The 19,594-nt window shown below is 41.9% G+C and overlaps 1 protein-coding gene across 1 annotated transcript in view; it reads left to right on the plus strand.

The window, feature by feature from the left end:
• The window catches only part of lrig1 (leucine-rich repeats and immunoglobulin-like domains 1), a 45,234-nt gene that overhangs the window by 14,148 nt on the left and 11,492 nt on the right, over positions 1 to 19,594 (plus strand). Inside the window, exons 2-9 of the mRNA XM_055024770.1 lie at positions 1,115 to 1,186; positions 2,641 to 2,715; positions 9,945 to 10,082; positions 10,181 to 10,324; positions 12,051 to 12,194; positions 12,315 to 12,458; positions 14,381 to 14,524; positions 18,790 to 18,870. Of these exons, the coding sequence (XP_054880745.1) occupies positions 1,115 to 1,186; positions 2,641 to 2,715; positions 9,945 to 10,082; positions 10,181 to 10,324; positions 12,051 to 12,194; positions 12,315 to 12,458; positions 14,381 to 14,524; positions 18,790 to 18,870 (942 nt within the window). The remainder of the gene's footprint in view (positions 1 to 1,114; positions 1,187 to 2,640; positions 2,716 to 9,944; positions 10,083 to 10,180; positions 10,325 to 12,050; positions 12,195 to 12,314; positions 12,459 to 14,380; positions 14,525 to 18,789; positions 18,871 to 19,594) is intronic.

A 19,594-nucleotide genomic window follows, 5' to 3' on the forward strand; every position in this document is an offset into this window, starting at 1 on the left:
CACCCTTAAGTCTTAAATTCATGTACCTTACTTTAAAACCTTTAAATGTCTTATTCATTAAAAAAGTAAGTTTGCTTTTAATATGTTAATTGCAAGTATTTGTCTTGGCAGGACTGTTTAATCTCATATATTCTATGTATTTTCTTTTCTCTTGGGACTTTTCCTGTCAGGCAAAAGTTTGAGTTGCATGCAGACATCTTCACCACGTTGTGCGTTGTCCAAGCAGTTGAGTTTATCGGTTACTAGCTACTAACATACACTTTCTAGCTAACTAGTTAACTTTTTTACAAGTTGGCTGGAAGAAGTTGGATTTCTCTTGGAACTTTTTCTGTCAGGCAATAGCTTGAATCACAAACAATCGTCTTCATTGTGGCCCGTGACTTGAGGCAGATGAAGATACTGGCAACCAGCTGCTAACATACTGTTGTTTTTTAGCTAGCTAACGTTTTGCGTCTGTCACGTACAAGCCCAAATTTATGTCCAGTTGGCTGTACGAAGTTTGCATATTTCCGTGGCGATATAGATCTTAAATCTCATTCACAATGGTCTTGAAAAGGTCTTGAATTGGTGAAACCTGCAGAAGCCCTGGCAATGTGCAACGGTCAGAATAAATTGAATTAAACCTGTGTTTCATCCTTCATGAGGTGTCGAGATGTCAAACTCAGCCTTTTTCACTTGTTGTTTGACAGTATCGCCGTATCAGCAGACAAATTGTTCTCTAATAAGCCTCCTTACAAGTCAAGTGCCAGCTATTAAATACGCTGTTAGCCTAAAGTGCAAATTGACTGCTGCAGATGGATGGCCCACGGGTCATGTTTGGAAAGTGAGCCAGGAGAGAGGCATTCTGTATCGACAGTATTGATCCGAAGCTTTCCCTTGAAGGCCAACCGGATTTATGTACTGCAGTGTTTCCAGACGTACGGACATACAGATGAGGCTGCTTGTCAAATGGGAGATGTAATTGTAAGTACTGCAACTGATCAGAGTCTTTTTGTCAGAAAAGATAGGTTTGACAGAAAAGCTTTAAACAGCTGCAAAGCTAAAATGTGATACCGCATGTAGCTGTGGTCTGCTTTTTGTGTTAAAACCTTTCTCTTTTTTTCCCATGTTTCAGAAATCTTGGACGGAATAAGCTGGCCTCCCTCAGCGCCGAAGCCTTTGCCAATCTTCCTAACTTACGTGAACTGTAAGTATTGAGCTGAATCACTCAAATTACTGCTTTTGTCATATTTATGTCCCTTGAAGTTCTTCCAGTTTTCTCACAGCTTCAATATGTTTAATGTGTAGACCAACATAAAGTACTACATAACTTTCAAAGTGGAAGGAAAAGGATGCATGGTAAACATTTCTGCAATTAAAAATCTGAAAAATTTACATTTTAGGTTTATCTGATCAAAGCACCTTCTACCTTGTTAGTTTTGTTAGCAGAGAGAAGAGTGCACAAAAGTATACCAAAGTATTCATTTTCAGTGACACAGTCTGGCTAATGCCAGAATAATCTTACTTTAAGGAAAGGTGGCTGTTTAGTTTTTAGAAAAATAAGAATGTGCATCTTGCTTCTAGTATTTTTCAAATGCACATTTTACTTCTCGATTCTTATACGCCTCCTTCAAAATCCAGTTATTTTTTCATGTCAGCCTGAGTTTGTCTTTAAATCTTGTTCAAATGTTCTAGATCTAGATAATCCATAAAATTCCAGTAATGGGTTTTACTGTGTGTGTGTGTGTGTTTGTAGCAAGCACATTTATCATCTTTCTTTATCAACTCCAACCTCAGCAGAAAAGAAAACCTTCCCACAGCATAATGCTGCCACCATTGTGTTTCACCAACAAAAGATTATGTGTCCTCCACTTGTCTTATAGACAAATTGGAAACTTACTCCTTTTCATTAGAGGCCAGATTTGTGGGATTTCAAAGATAAGAGGGATTAAATACTCCATACTTTTCAGATTTTTTATATTGAGCAGCATTCTACTTTGTGTTATGAAACATTAAACACGTTGAAGCCAGTGGTTATAAGGTGACAGAGTGAGAAAAGGTGAGACTTTTGCGCTGTAAACGACTCAATACGGACCAATGTCAGCGTGCTTCCTAGCAGCATCCTCCTGTGTGTCGCCTTGAACTAAGTCCAATTAAGAATTAAGTGGTGGCTTTCTATAATAAGCCTTCCCCTCCACCACCCGATACTGTGGCCAGCACTGGCCTTGTAAATATTTTATACGGCGAGGAGAGGGGCTTGGCTTCGTGTCACTGAGCGCCAGCACGCACACAGACACACACTGGCCAGATAATACACGCACTGGTGACATCTCTGGCAGGCCGGCCCACCAGTCATACGCTCCTGGACATCTGTTTTACTCCCGTGTTATTTTTGGGTTTTTACAAGGATGACCTGCCGCTTGCTCTGCGGCAGACGTGACAAGTAGTATTTGAAATGCTTTGATTTATGTCCAGCTCGAATTCAGCGAACTCACAAAGGCTCAAAAGTGTCCGTGTGATCTCGAGAAAAGTGAAGTTTTTATTGGAGTCTTGTTACAAATTCAGCTCTTGATAACTCAAATGTTTCTGTGGGTTATTAATGGGTTTGTTTTAGCTTAAACGTTTCCTGTTTTTCTCTGACCTACTGTTTGTCCCTTGCAGACGCTTGGATCACAATGAGCTGACGTCCATACCAGATTTAGGACGGGCCGCTTCCAACGTCGTATCCCTCTACCTGTGAGTACTGCCCTACTTTCTGCAGCAGTATGTCTTCCTCCACTGTATCCATAAGTCAGACAAGAGACACTTCCAGTCCTCAGAAGTCATGTTGATTTAATGTGAAGATTGTCATTAATACAACCCGGCTGCGCCAAAGCAGATCAAAACCCCCTTTTTTTCTTTTGAGCCCCATTGCCATCAATACAGAGTCATGTCTTGACAGATCAACAAACGGTTTATAGCCAGCGACGGCTCTCATTAGCTGGCTATGTGGTCCTGTCTACAGCGAGCCGCGCTGGCTGTTTGGAGTGTCGGCTCGTATATGGATTCGACTCCCAGTTGTGAAACCGTGCCTGATTGGGGTTAGAGGGGGTGGAGGAGGACTGCCTGCACTGGCATCTCGCTGGAGATTTACAGCCGTATTTGGGAAGGGCGTGTGTACGCTTGAGTGTGTCACAAATGTGAGCTCAGCAGTCCATCAGTAGATTGATTTTATTTATTTTTTTCTCTCTTTCTGTCTCTCATCCAAAACGGTTGAAAGATTTGTGATCTGGTCAGGTAACAACAAGTAAAGTTTGAGGAGACTTACAGGAGTGCTTCATGTTTATAGTTTGGATTCTTGCATGTTGCGGGTCGGGGATTTAGCTAAATCTAGCCGATTCTGTGAGACTTAAAATGGTCAGTGAGACAAACTTTCTGTGTGTTTAAATCTTAAAAACTTAGGCGAACGTTTAGAATCAAGCTTTGAAAATGTGAAAATGATAAACTATAAAGATTTACTGAAAATAGGTGGGTTACCAATATGGGCTAATTCAATGCATGACTGGATCTGACTGTTGACCGCCTATTGGGCATCTTGAGATCACATCTTCACATGAATTCATCTTATTTGAGCTCTACTAGGTTGCATAAACGTTAATCTTCTTTGATGAAATGCTTTAACTGAGTGAAGAAAAACGCTTCATTTGATTGTTTCACTCAAATGAAGCGTAGATATAGGGAAACAGTCATTTTTAAGCACATAACAGAAAGGCTTAACTTTTATTTAAAAAAAAAAAAAGAAAAAAAAGGATTTCTCCCATATTTGTTTAAATGGCCAATTTGTTATAGTATGGTATGAGACATATAATCACACTTGTGTACACGCTGGCTCAATGTGAACATGCTAACTAGCAGCCATGTCAGGCTACATTGTGGAGGACTAGCAGTAGCATATCAGAGAGCTATGACTGACAGTGCTAAGACTGTCTTCATGGCTCTGATTAGTGGTTTCTGACAGAGCTTTGAATTCTCTGTCCTTTCTTAAGAAGGAAAAAAGCTTGATTTATTTTTTTACAGATCATCTGTCTCATACTATGCTGTCACAACATGACAAAGTATGAAAAAAACATTGTTCATAAATGCTATATACTACAAAGATAAAGTATAAGCGTAAAGTTGTTTCATCTATTTGAGGATTTGGAAATTCAGGCATCCATTACGATAACTATAGAGTTAAGGTGTGGCTAAGGAAGCTATTAATGCTAACTATGCTAGCCTCTAACACATTTTTTTAGAATGCCACACATCAGCTGTCTTCTTTCAGCAGTAGCGACAACAAAAACATTTTCACTACTATCTCAGCAGAAATCTCGCTCAAGCTCATTTTGCTGCTAGCCGTTAGCTTCGTTCACAGGTTTGCAGCGCGCCGGCTGCCCTCTCGCTAGTAAAGCGCACAGCTGCTGCTCCGTGTCATGTTTGGTCATCGGCGTATCGTTTTTCCACGCCGAGCTTTTGTAGGAGTCACACACTCGCCTCTCCCTTGTGTGTCATCTGCCTGCTTCTCAGAATTCATCATGATGCACCGATGTGGTCAGAATATTTCTGTGAGCTGCAGTTGGTTTAGAAGAAGGAAGAAGGGGGGAGTTTGAGTTAGATTAGGCGACGGGCAACTGTAATAACCTTCTAAAATGGTGTCTCTCTTTCTTGTTTGTTTGTTTTCTTCAGTTTTCTGTCGATCCTTTTACTTCTGATCCAAAACAGACCGGAGCAAGTTCACCTTTTACTTCCCCCGCAAAGTGTGGAAAGTGGAAGCTCATCCAAAAGGGCCGGGGTCTGTCTTTTTTTGGCCTGACTCGAAGCCTGTTGCTGGGGAGGAAGAGCTGCTGTCCTGATGGGAGTGGAGGCTGGAGGGAGGGTCAGATTTTTACAAAGCTACGCAGCTGAAGCGAGGGCCCGCCGACGCGCAGCGCAGCTGCAGCTGCAGCTGTCAGTCACACGGCTTACAGTAAAACGGGCAACAGCGAGCGAGGGGGAGGAGGGAGGCAGGAGGAAACGTGGAGGCAGCGAGGGGGATGTGGGATTTGAATGGTGTCAGATCAAGGGTGACATCATTACATGTCCAAAGAGGAGAGATTAGGGGAAGCGGTGAGGTGGACCGGAGGAGAGTGCAGAGAGGTGGAGGAATGAAGTGAAACCAGGGTCAGCAGTTTGTTTCTGAAAACAGACCCAGCTCTGCACCGATCAAGCCACCTGGAAGGAGGGAGACGGAGAGAGAGAGCGTTTGTGTGCCGGTGTCATTTATTATTTTTTTTTGCCGCTGGCCAGAGGTTGTCTGGAATGTCGTCTGACTGCAAGTCTGAGTGAGACGGTGGCTGACACTCGTGACAAAACGAACAAAACATCCCACCTTCAGACAAATTCATGCAACAGCATACTCTCCAAAAAGCCAGAGAGCGGCACATATGCAGTTGCTAACGTCCGATGGTCCGACGGCCTCTCAGGTGTCCAATGTTTGATAGTCTGAATGTTTACGGGAGACTCTGTCTTACTGTTCCAGGAAGTGAAAATTAGCTGTTTCACTTTTGTTCTTCCAAGTTTTGATGACAGGAAATGTCTATTAGTCATCTTTTCGAGATGACTTATACTCTATTAATAACATTTCTCTATTGAGAACAATAATGATCTCTTTCTTTTTTTAAAAACAAATAAACATTCCTCCAATCTCCAAACCCTTGGTAGTATCATAATCATCCATAGCACTTAATTCATGTAAAAATTACATTCCTAGTCTTAAAATTTTATATACACCGGGGTTCCAAATTATTATGCAAATTGGATGTAAGTGTCATACAGATTAAAATTTTTGTTGTGCTATTAAATTTATAGATGGTATTGTGTGTCAGGGCTCTTTGAATGCCTGTAATTAATTTCAGAGAGCTGGTTGATTAGTTTGTCTGGTGAGCTCAATTAAAGGAAATCTACTTAAGAAGGATGTTCTCATTATTATGGGAAAGAGAAAGGATCTCTGCTGACCAACATCATCAGATAGTGTAGTGTCGTATGACAAGGTTTGAAACATGAGATATTTAATGACAACTGAAGCGTTATTGTACTGTGAAGAGATTTGTGGCTAATTCAGAACAAAGATGGGTTTGTACAGATAAAAGCATAATGAAGAAGGTTTCTGTTAGACAAATTCATTGGATTAAGAGAGCAGCTGTTAAAAGGCCCTTATAAAGCAGCAAACAGTTACTTGAAGCTGCTGGTGCCTCTGGAACCTGAAGGTGGAGGATCCTCCAGAGGCTTACGGTGCATGAACCGTCTATTGGGCCAACCCGAACCAGAGCTCACAAGCAGAAACTGTGGCAGTGGGCCCAGCTGTACATGAAGATTAATTTTCCAACAGACTTGTTTACTGATGACTGCTGTGTAACCCTGGATGGTCCAGATGGACGCAGTAGTGGATTAGTGGTGAATGGTCAACACATCCCAATGGCTGCGACTTCAGCAAGAAGGTGGTGGGGTAATTTTTTTGAACTGAAATCATTAGGAGAGAGAGCTGGTCGGCCCCTTCAGAGTCCCTGAAGGTGTGAAAATGACCTCAGCAAAGTATATGGACTTTATGACTGATCACTTTCTTTCATGGTTCAAAAAGAAGAGCCGTACCTTCAGTAGCAAAATCATCTTTTTGCAGGACAATGCATCATCTCATGCTTCAAGGAATGCCACTGTGTCATTGGCTACTATGGGCATAGAAGGGGAGAAACTCATGGTGTGGCCACCATCCTCCTCTGACCTCAACTCTGTTGAGAACCTTTGGAGTTTCCTCAAGCAGGAGTTCATATCAAAACAGCAGCTAGGAAGGTTTTCTGACATCCTGCAAAGAAATTCAAGCAGAAACTATCCACAAACTCACAAGTTCAATGGATGCAAGAATTGTGCAGGGGTCAAAGAAGGGATCCTATGTTAACATGTAACTCGGTCTGTTAACATGTTTTTGATTGAAATAGCTTTTGATTTTAGTGCATGTGGCCACTTAATGCTGCACATTCAAAGAATGACCGTTTGCAGTTGTTTATAATCCATAAAATGTTTAGAAAATCTGCTGTGCATAATAATTTGGAATAGTTCATTTTGAGTTTTTTATTTTTGAAAAACATACCATTCTCATAGGGAGCTTGAACTATGAACTATACTGTAATAGTTTATGACTTGAAAATTATACTGACCATCATTTGCATTGACCATTTAAGAAAATTTGAGAAAATATCACTTGCATAATAATTTGGAACACGATGTAAATACCTTTTTCATTTCTGTGTCCTGATTTGGCAGCTTTGACAGAAAGCCTGGTGGGTTTGGTTACCAAAAAGTGTGGAGTCAGATTGTCTCTCTAAAATGGAGACATAAAAACGAAGTAAGAAGTAGTTTTTCTCATTAGCAATATAGTAATATATCACTTATAAATATTACCCACCTCAACTCCAGAGTGAACATTTGGAACGATGTGAAATTTTTTTCTACTTTCCAGACCGGACCTTTTTAGAGCCCTGGTACCTAGAAGCTAGTAAACAACCCTGCACCTTGCCCAGGCACAGATCCAAAAAATAAACAAGCTAGCTCGATTTGACCGAGGAACTAACGCAGAGCCATCTACACACCAGATGCCAGGCTCTCACAGTTCCCACAATGCATTTGGCAGGCCTATTGAAGGTCCCGCAGACTCCCAGAATGCCACAGCAGGGTGGCACAGAGAGTGGGGGGAGAAAAGCAACAAAAAGTTTTAAAAACACAGTGTCAAAGTGACAGCGGCGCAGCACAAACTTTCTCTTTGTCCACAGTCAGCTTCAAAGAGGCTCTTTAGAACAGCTTGAGATAAAAAATCAAACGGATGATCTGATTTTCAAATAATTCTCCTTTTGTCCAGAGCGCTGACATCAAACCGAACGATACTGACCAACCGGCGGACCTCAAAGGTGTGGCTGGAGAGTGGGAGGGCAGCCCTGCTAGTGTAACGCTCTCTCCGCACATCAAAAGGAGTATCAAAATGAGCTGGCCCAATGCTAATCAGGCGGTCAGAGGGTAATAATGAGATTTGGAATTAAGCGAAATTGGGGCGAATGGGAGCCTTGGACATCAAAGGAGAACAAGATTTAACCGGGCTTCCTCTGTATCGCAGACTTCATCGGCTGTATGAGAACCGTTTTTTTTAAATAAACGCTACCATTGTAGCAACGTGGACTTCAAACGCTATCTGTCTCTAACACGCAGCTGGGAACCCGGCTTTGGGAATGAATATGCTTAATGTGAAGAGAGAGAAAGAGAGAGAGATGAGAGTTTGAGACCGATGTGTTTTTCCCAGCAAGAGGTCACCAGCTGTTGACCCCACTTCACCCCTCAGTGCTTCCTCCCCTTCTCCCACTCCCTCTTTTTCTTCTTCTCCAGTCCTTCCCCTCTTTTTTTGCGGCATTGGCTCACTGTAGCCACTGTCTATAGCGCTGTCCCCTGTGTGTGTGTGTGTGTGTGTGTACATGGGTGCTCATCCTTAACCATTTCTGCCACTGTTTATTCAGGTGGGCTACTATGATGTGGCACACACACATACACACAGCAGAAAGTGTGTGTGGCTGTTGGCGTGTGTTCATCTGCTGGTAGAGAGCCAGAGAGGAAGTAGGGACTAGCTTTGTTTTTATGAGTTTTCCTTTGGGAGCACCTGCTCTCTGTTGCATTTTGACACACACAAACTTACACACACCAGCCATTATCGTTATGAAGTTTGCAAGAAGATATATTCATTACTATGTAATTACTTATATCTCTAAAGATTATGGGAATTGGTTATTCAATGCAGTCTATTTGCAACTCTTCTAGGCCTGTCACAATAACAAGTCTTGCCTGACGATACATTGTCACCGAAATTATAGCAATAAACAATAATATTGTTATCTTGAGACAATTTCTGACTAATATGATGATAATGCCACTGTAATTGTTAAAGAATATGTAACACTTGCAAACAGAAGACTTTTTAAATAGACCGAAGCAAAACAGCCAAAGACAATATGTTAAATGGATGTAGAAATCTAACTACAACCAAAAGAGAACATAAAATGGATCCTGAAGTCTCTGTAAACAGAAAATTGCTGTTTCAAAAATATTAATCAGTGGTCTCAGACAGGGAGAACAGTCAGTTGGGAGTTTTTTAAATCAAAATCGCAAACTAACAAAAACGCTCCATTTTGAATAACTCAGCTTGCAACAGAACTCTCATGCTACAAGACTGAGCAAGTAACTTAAGCCAGAGTTCATTCACTGCTGATGTACCTTTGCTAGCTAGCTAGCTTTTTGCATCTATCTTCAGTAACTGAAGATAGATGCAAAAAGCTTGGCTGGACAAAGTTCGTACATTTTTCTTGGGATATTGGCTTCAAATTCTACTCATAATAGTTTTTTTTTCTTTTATTTTCACATTTGAGTTGTTGAGACAGGACCCCCAGAGCTCCTTACTAGAGCCCCAAACGTGGCTGAATCACGTCTCCGTTAGACACATGCGGTGTGACCAAACATATGGCAAGCAAGGCGGAACGTTTCCGTGTCGCTAATCTCCACCGTGGTTCTTCGCTTTAGTTTTCCTGTCTTCTCAGTTGCCATCTAACATTTCTTGGGGTCAACTGTAAAAGTCCAGACCCTGCCCTCATACTTCCCAGCGTCCAGAGACATGCTGCCATCAGTACATTTCATCACACGCTCAGTGACCGCCTCTTCTGTGTCCTTGGAGTTGTTTAAACAAGGCCGGTTTCTGCTTGGAAGCTCTTAGAGGACTCGGTTTGTGGCCACTTGGTTCTGTGTAACCTGCTCTTGCTAAGCGGGCTTATGGAACTCGAAGCGGATTGGAGTGCCTTGATTGATTTGTACGCGGTAGGTTGAGAAAAGTCGTCTTCATAACATAGCCGATGCTAAAGGTTTTATCTTTTTTTCATTTTCAGACATCATAACAAGATCCGCACTATCGATGGCAGCCGAACCACAGAGCTGGTTTCCGTGGAAACGCTGGACCTGAGCAATAACGATATTACCGACCTGCGAGGGGACGGCTTTCCCGCCGGCCTTCAGATCAGAGACCTGTAAGTACGACGGTTCTGTTTGTTTTTGTGTGTGTTCATCGGTATGCTGCAGACTGCTTGCCGCCATGGCTTGTTGTAAATCTTTGTTCTTTTTTCAGATACCTGAGCAACAACAAGATCAGCACGCTGCAACTCGGAGCGCTGGATCACCTGGGTTCAACATTGCAAGTTCTGAGACTGAGCCGAAACCGCATCAGCCAGATCCCGATCCGAGCCTTCCAGCTCCCGAGACTCACCCAGCTGTGAGTATCCTGCTCTCTCTCTCTCTCTCTCTCTCTCTCGCTCTTTCTCTCTTTTTTTAATCACAATTTGTGCGTTGAAAAGTGTTTGGGTCTAAATCTGCGTGACCAGTTCACCTCTACAGTCAGGCTGGGAAACGAATAGGGCTTCCCTTGTGTATCCTTCGGTGACTTAAGAGAACCGAGAGGATTTAAGAGTTTGGGTCGAGGAGTGGCTTCCTGGTGTCTGTTGATTGAACGCTGTGTGTTTAACATTTAGAACGCTGTTAGTGTGAGCTATACCTCTAGGGGTGGATAAGGCCTGACAAGGTAAACACCAGAGTTGTATTATTAGTGATTTACTGCCTTCCTCCATAACCCCAAAGTGGTTAGCTCAATCTCAGCGCCGTGGTCCATTATCTTCGTCCGACTTCCCTCCAGCGTAACGACCCCATTTCATTGCTCAACGCCTTCACTCCAGAGACTGGAGCCACTCGTGTAATGGGAGTCCCACCCCGGGGTTCCTCAGGTGCCTTTTGTTGCACAGGTGGTCCGGGTGACACTGTATCTCCAGATGCTAGCGGTGATGCATGCGAGACATAAAAGAACCTGTATGGATGTTTGTCTCCGGAAGCCCTGGGGGCTTTTAAAGCCGTCAAACACGGCAACTGCACAGTTTAATGTTGCGTACAAGAGGAGACTACATGTAGTTTCTACATCTAATGCTGTTTTTTTTTTTGTTAACTTTATTTATTACACCTAAGTTCAAAAGTAAGTCTTGTTTCTTGATGGATTCAGTGGTTCAAATTGGTTGTGTTATGTCTGTTCAGAATAAAGACAGCACATTTTCTTGATAAAAAACAAGAAAAATAAGGTTATTATTGGGCTGAGCGATATGGCGTAGAAATAAAATCTGATGATTTTTTTTGTTTATACACCAAATCTGATTTTTTGATTTCTTTGTGCTGTTTTTGCTAAAAAACAAAATTTGCAATGACAGAAAATATCCTTCTGTGAGTTACACGACAAAGTATTATGGCCAGGCTACGGAAATATTTGTTTAATTACAAGAATAAAATTTTTAAAAATTAGCAGAATAAAGACACAATTTTACCATAAAAAACATCTCAAAATTAGGAGAAAAATACGTAATTTTAATGAAAAATATTCTTGCTATCAAAATCTGACATGACCAGCCCATTCTTTGAGATTCTTTCTTCAAAATAGACATTTATTCAGACAATCGTGTCAAAGTTTTGATGATAATTTGATGCTGGTGTGTCAAAAGATTAAGTATTTCTATTAATACTTAATTTATTAATACTTTTAGTATGTTAATAAGTTAGTATGAGTTTTACTCATACCAACTTGTGATGCTCACAAGATGCTCAACATCCCTCAGTTGAACTTTTGGGTTTTTTTGTGTAGGAGTTCCCATAAAATTACTACTTTGTTTTACTAATATTACAGCTTTAATCTCGTAATAAAGAACCATTTTGTTGCCTGGCCCTAATACTCTGATGTACAGTTGACTTGAATTCGATGACCTAGTAAATAGAAGTTGTAAAACAGGCATGTCAAACACAATGGCTGTCCTTTTTTTGACTCTGAAATACAAAAACACAAGGAGTTCATTGGAAGAAAAAAAAGAAAATCCAAATTTTTCCAAAAAATTTAAATTGTCAAAAATCAATAATTAATCACCTATCTCCACGTTATCTCTCTTATTTACTGTGTGTCCACCTTGCAGGGAGCTGAACAGGAACCGGATCCTTCAGATTGAGGGTCTGACCTTCCAGGGTCTGTCCAGTCTGGAGGTGCTGAAACTGCAGAGGAACAGCATCAGCAAACTGACTGATGGAGCCTTCTGGAACCTGTCCAAAATGAAAATCCTGTAAGTTAAACAAATTTGCTTTCCTCGTTTTAAATTTGAGACAAGGTATGCTCAAACCTGTTGGAGAGGAAATGCTTACTGCTGTTGTTTTGGTTTTCTCCTAAAATGTACTTCCTGCAGGCACCTGGAGTATAACAACCTGACAGAGGTGAACAGCGGCTCCCTGTACGGCCTGAGCTCTCTGACGCAGCTTTTCCTCAGCAACAACTCGATAGCCCGCATCAACCCCGACGGCTGGAAGTTCTGCCAGAGGCTGAGGGAACTGTAAGTCCTCGCAGGTTAACGAGCCTGAACCTTTTGAAAAAGACAATCCTCCCTTCACTCCCCCCCCCCCCAAAAAAAAAAAAGGATACCTGGAGGACAGATCGAGTTGTGCTTTAGTGTGTTTTTTTGTTGTTGTGAGTAACCCAATTCTCGTCAAGGCCTTCGCCCAGGGTTAGATAACATTTTCCTTTAACACTCTATATGCCACGCCGTTCTCAGGATAAGCCTGTTTATCCCATAATTAGAGCCGGGCTCAACGGGACACAAGCCCTTCAACAAGAGTTTTTGTGCTCGTCTCCGAGGCTTGAGGTTTCGGCAAAGGGCCGTGTAATCTCCTGTTGTTTGTGTTGTGGTAATTATGCTTGAGGATTGCCTCTTCAGCCTTTGTCTCCCGAGTTATTATCCGAAGGTCTCTCTCTCTCTCTCTCTCTCTTTCTCTCTCTCTCTGTCTCTCTCACTCTTTGCCGTTTTCTTTCCCCTGCGCTGTTGACACGAGTGTCGTAACGCCGCTCTAAAGTGCTTCGCTTGGCTCGGGGCGTCGCGAACCGTGAGGTAGCCTCAGTCGTTCGTGGCGCCGCGGCTTGTTTACGCCGAGCGGTCCGAGAGGATAAAGTGGTGGACGGCATGCATTCGAGTTTGCACTGTGTATCTCGGGGCAGCTTTCTGTGTGCACATCTTATGAATGGCAGATTGCTCCCGGTGCTCTGCACTCCCTGCCCCAGCTCGCACGAGTTTTATTATCTATAGAGCTGCGACGAGCCTCGCAGCTGATAGACGCGAGTGACTCGTCTTTATGAGGAGGCTGTTATTGCATTCCCACTGCGCCTGGCTGAGCTGGTCATCAGTGGGGGGAATCTCTGCACACATGGCTGGTCAAGCAGACTTGAGGGCTGGCCACAGAAAGCGGCACACAGAGGGCCACAGAGAGGGCAATAAAATGCACAATAATGTCTTTGAGGGACTGTTGGAAAGTTCCTGCTGGAGGATTCATGATAATTAAGATGCAACGTTTACCAATAGACAAAATGAAAAAAAAAAAAAAGAATCAATTGATTGAATGTAAAATTCAAGCGAGCACAATAATTTCCAGTTAGGTAACAATTGTTAAGAGATTTAATATTGTTGAAATAATTGCCATTTTGAAAAATGGTGCAAATGTTTTTTATTTACTTTTTTTTAAACAAAAGTCCTAAGTGGGACTTTTGTGTTTTTCTGTACATATATATCCAGATTGCCATAAAAATTCCAGAAAAACAACTAGAGATCAAGTATGGTTAAGAATACTTTCATTAAAAGGACTTATGAATCAGTTTGAATATCCTAATAAAGAATCTCCAACTCAGTTTTTTTTTTTTTTTTATGAGTTCATGTTCTCAGACGAAAACTGTGTCAGCCAGAAAACGGCTCAATGGTCCGTCTGTTTCTGAAATGCACAGAAATCAGATCCAGTTTTTCCTGAAACAACAAAAACAACTTTGATTCATTCGACGTTCTTATCTCATGGAAGTGCGTGTGTGCTTTCTGCAGGCTTCCGAGTAAACAAACATCACGTTAACTGTTCCATTTTTAGGATTGAGTTTTATTTTCTGGGGTTTACCACATTGTCTTGTTGGTGTGTAAATGTAGATTGTAGACATATAACGTCCCAACCAGGACGGTTTCCTCCCTGCTTAATGATTTGGATCTCAGCTTTGCTTCGATGTCTGCTGAATCCATTCTGCTAACAGCTTGTTACAAAAAGGCATGCTTGCGAAGCGCTTTCAAATCAGCTATGAAATTTAAGTCTAATAATGTTGCAAGCTGTGTTTGTATTCTGTTAACCTGTCATCTCCTTCCAGACCTCACAGCAAACTTTTTTCTTTCTTCCCCTTGTCTGTCTGTGTCTGTCCCATCTTTTTCTGTCTGTGTCTTCTTCTGTCCAGGAATCTGTCGTACAACAACTTGACCCGTCTGGACGAGGGGAGTCTGGCCGTGCTGGGGGATCTACACTCACTGCGGCTGGGCCACAACTCCATCAGCCACATTAATGAGGGGGCCTTCAGGGGCCTCAAGGCTCTACGAGTCCTGTAAGTGCACCACCCGTTATTACCAAACCCCAAATAAGCCCCCGTCCCTTGCTCCCTCTATTTCTTGCCCCTGATGAAGAGATAAGGTTAGACGTTCCACTTTAGAGCAGTGAAAGCTGAGCTGTTAAATATCGGTGTTGCCTGTGTGATATTTGATATTCATGCCCGAGTAATCCCTTTACAAAGAGTCCTATTAGTCAGTCGCTCCAGGAAGTTGTGATCGCAAATATCAGTTCCAATTCACTCACGATTCGCTAATTTTGTGCAGACTTGCAATGTCCGACAGTCTGCACAACCTTTCTGAAAATCTGACCAATCACCTTAACGTTTTCTGACCAACCACTGCAACTGGGCCTAATTTTGACCAATCCCCTTAGCCCTCTTTCTCTTTAACTTTCTGTTTCATTGCGTTTTTTTGAAAGCCGAACCTGCAAGATGAGGCATGTGTGATGCTAAACTGTAACATTGTTTTTTATTTATTTTTTTAGTTTTAGTTTTGCTAAATCCATTTAGAGACATTGTGTAGAATTTTCTTATACTGTCTATACACTTTATGTTACCTTGGATGACCAATATGAAGTTCTTTTGCACTTTGAATCCTCCTCAGCGCTTGATTTTATTGGTATTGTAAATATTGTTTGCACTTCTTTTTCAGAAGGTTACGTGCTGCAATTTTAACTTTTTTGGAAGATGATGTTATGACAAAAATAGAGTTTAAAAAACTGCCATATTTCCAAAAAGTGCCACAAAATCGACCACAATACTCACAAAACAACGCTGGGACATCCTAGAGCAGGGATGTCAAAGTCAAATACATCGAGGGCCAAAACACCAAATGTGCTACAAGCCGAGGGCCGGACTGGTTCACCATTTATTGAAACATATTGAAATGATTGCACATAGCCTATTGAACCAAGGCCTGTATACTATTTAATAATTAAATGAATAAAGCGCTATTTTGTTATGGATCTATCAGTAATTTCAAATGAAACCATTTTTCAACAGGCAAACAGCAAAAAATGTAATTGTTTTGAAAAACTAAATATGTTTCTTGATAGTGCCTTCTAAGATTATATTCTTTCACTACAGCCAAACTTTCTCCACACAGAAAACACACAGGTAGTGATGGCATAGTTACTTTGAAAAAGTAACTTTAATCAGATTACTGATCACTCCTTAAAAAAGTAACTTAGATGACTGATGACTTGATTTGGAAAGTAACTAAGTTACATTAAAAGTAACTATTTTAGTTACTTTCAGCAGCTGCTAACAACAACAACGCTCCGTCATCTGTGAACATCGCATTGATCTTTGCCAATACTTAATTGCAAGTTATTTTATAATGACAACAATGTGTTTCCACATATAAGGTTGAACTGAAGGGGAGATTGTTGACGGAGATTGCCTTTTACCTCCATGGACATAAACTCTGCCTCCCACCTGGCCTGAAACCCTCTGTACTCAGCGTCTAAGTTTAGCCATTTTTGAGGAGGGGGTACCTGAAAGTTGATCTCTGCTCTGATTGCTGATGAAGCTGCTTGTGCTGCAGTGACTCCCCGGGCTACCGTTGCATTGTGGGAAATGTAGTGTTGTTGCGTGCAAAATGCCGGGCCACTGTGGCCTGAGTGCCGGTTCTAATAGTAATTAAATGTCATCCAGAGGGCCAAAGGTAATTAATTCACGGGCCAGATCCGGCCCGCGGGCTTTGACTTTGACATATGTGACTTAGAGGGTCTGATTAGCATTCATGTATATTCAGGCTGTTTTCTTTTATTTTCTGCTGCCATTTGTTGCTTTTTCCAGCCTTTCTTTTCCTCTTTTTCTCCAGTTTGGTGTCTGGACAAGCTTGGACTTGAAAGCGTTGCTTTGTTGATATGCCTCCATGCGTCTAGAACTTGAGGATAAATACTTTTTCTTTCACCTTTTGCACCAGGTGCCAAAATAAAATAAAGGGAGAGAAGCAAAGAGAAAAAGTCGATGGATAAATCCTTCAAAGCCTTTTGGGTCTTGGTTAACTACAGTTTACTTGGCTCTGCTGCTTTCCAAGCTAGAAAAACAACAACACGCACATAACACAAAAAGCAGAGCCAAATCTCCATAGACGAGCTCTCTCATAGCAGCCTGATCTGCCAAACACTGGTCTCTCTCTCTGTGTCTCTCTCTGTGACACACTGGGGGCTTGTTTACTGGTCACAGAGGGAAGAGACGAACAGTTTTGATGAGTTCTAGGCTCTTCTCCCATGTTTTTATTTCTGGTTTTTAATCACCCATATTTTAATTTATGTCTGTTTTTTGTTTTTTTTATCTTCTGCTTGTGCTATTATCCCTGCGTGTTATCTCATGAAAAACACTTGATGTGCTTTGCCAAAGTATTCCTACCCCATATACTTTTCCACATTATAGCCACAAATCTTGATATATTTTATGAGTGTTACATTGTAGGACAGGCAGAGGTCAGCAGCCTTTACAACACTGACTCATTTTTGCATCTGATTTGCTTACTTGACTGTTCAAAGCAAAATAACCAGTTTTTATATATAGTCAAATGTTTCTATAAAAGTAAATGATTGCATTTTTTCATAGTACATTAAAATTTCAAATAGATATTAAAAATGAAACTCCTTGTACTTTGTAAAAAAACTTACTTTGAAAAAACTTACTTCACATAAACATTCAAAACATATATAAGATGTGTAAGAAAATGCAAAGGCATATATTTACTGCCTATACATTTTTGAAGTTACTCAATACTTAGTAATTTGGTCAAATTTACTAATAGCCAAAGTTAGAGGGTTTAAAAAGCCACTTAAGTGTCAGACCTCTCTTATTAACCTACTATCCAGAAGTGTAAGAAAAAGCTTACATGTATGAAATTTGCATTTAGTCCCTTTTTAAAAAATGTAATACCCCTAAATACAGTTCTTTGCAAACATGTGAATTGATGATTATAGCTATTTTGTAAAGATGAATGGGCAAAAAGTACTTAGCTGTGCAAAGCTTGTGAAAACATACCCCGAACGAGCTGATGCGGCAAAAAGAGATGTTACTCAAAAACCTCCCAATGAAATACAAGTTTGCACTTGTAACATGAGAAAGTGGGAGAAAATACCAAAGGTATGAATACTTTTTCATTCCATTTTTAGTTTTGCTGGAAGTTTTTGAAGACTCTCTTGTCCTTGTCCAAAGCTCTGCCCTCTTTGTCTCTTGAGGCAGGCCTAATCTAATCAGTGCAGGGGAGGACAGGCATAGGCAGGGCTCTGAAAAAGAGCTGGGGGAGCTTTAATTGGGTATGTGCTGCTGATTGTGCTGGCATGGGGCTGGAGCCCACATCGGGGTGTGAAAGCTCTAAACAAGCCAGCCTGCCCTCTAATTCGGCCACGGGGGTCGCTGGCTCATTGGGGCCCACCCCCTTTTTCCACCGGTCCCTCAGCTCCACGGCAGCTCACCCACCCACCCTTGGCTTTGCTTTAACAAGGCAAAGCCAGGGGTGGCGATTCAGATCCAGCCAGCCAGAAAGTGTTGGAAATTGGCAGGCCTAGTTGAGCCCCATACCAAAGGCAGCAGCCAGTGGAGGCTGAAAAGAAACAGAGGGGGGAGAGGAATGAATAAAAGATGCTTAGATAGTGAAGGGAGAAGGAGGTGCAGCTGACCATTAGCTTCAAAGGGGTTTCTCAAGTCGGAGGAAGGCCTTTGTCGATTCAGAGGAGTTCTTCGAGTTTGATGTGTTTGATCTTCATGTGGAAGGGGCAAGTCGTGGCTTCTCCTAAGCGATGACTTCATCTGAGAGTTTGTTGCACCTCACAGATGCATTTACAAGCTCCCAATGTGCTGTAAAAGAAGGCCCTCTTCTCTATTGATTCTATTGTCTATCTGCTTGACCATGGCCAAGCTTGGCCCCTTACCGCCATTAAGAGTCTTGGACGTACCCTACCTGCCACCATTACTCCGAGGCTTTGTGCTCTCGCCAGTCCCCTCCATGCCATCATGAATTAAACATACGCTCTCTTGCATCGGGGTCTTGCGTCCCAACACGTACTTCTCCATCCCTTTTGAAGGAAAGAATTTGCTCTGTTGGCAGAGCAGAGCAGCAGAGGGGCTCTTCAGGCCAGGTGCAGATGTGGGGGTAGGAGGGTTGGAGTGTGGGTGAGCAGGCAACCCATAGCTTTCAGGGCTGGGAAACTCTTCCCTGTAGACAGACCCCCATCCCTGTCCATTTCCTTTTGGTCCTTCTTAACCCTCCCTCTCTTCTCTCCTTCTCTCTGCAGGGAGTTGGACCATAACGACATCTCTGGCACAATAGAGGACACCAACGGGGCCTTCACTGGATTGGACAAGCTCAACAAGCTGTGAGTATCTTCCCCACATTCATTCCCACCCCCTCCATTTCACTCCCTTGTCCTGAGACTCTCTCTGCTCTTCTTTGAAAACAGGAGAACAGAAAAAAATTGTTTCTGTTCAAATCAAAAGTGTCCATCCAAGTTCTTACTTACTCTTCACTTCCAACTAAACTTCTTAGAACCGCAAAAACCTCATACTTTAGGGTATGCATTCACACCAGCCCTCTTTGGTCCACTTTAACTGAACTCTAGTTTGTTTGCCAACTATATCTGGTTTGTTTGGGGAGGTGTGAATGCACAATCAAACTGGTTCACCTAAAGACCTAAGTCTCGGTTCGTTTGAATGCATATGAATGCACATGTGGATGGAAGCGGACTGGAGACCACTAAAAAAAAAAAAGCAGGAAGTACACATTAATGCAAGGAATTATGGGAAAATACAACCAAAGCAAATGCAAGAGTCCAGCGCTAGTGGGATAAATAGCTTTTACCAAAGATAAAATAGAATAGACAGTTGGATCGTTTGACTCAATTCAGTGTGAAAAGGGGCACCAGCTGAAAATGTAAAAACTTTGGTCTTCAATCGAACTGGGTCACCAAAACCTGAAATCAAATGAGATATCCAAGTGATGATGGTAGTTCCTGGTTTGTTCAAGACTCCAAGAGTGTTGTCCTCTACAATGTGGATCATGATGCTCCAGAGCTTTCTTTCAGAGTATCCTCTGGTAATTAG

This window comes from Poeciliopsis prolifica, unplaced genomic scaffold, assembly GCF_027474105.1.
Source record: "Poeciliopsis prolifica strain line A6 unplaced genomic scaffold, Auburn_PproV2 SCAFFOLD003, whole genome shotgun sequence".
NCBI classification, from domain to species: domain Eukaryota; kingdom Metazoa; phylum Chordata; class Actinopteri; order Cyprinodontiformes; family Poeciliidae; genus Poeciliopsis; species Poeciliopsis prolifica.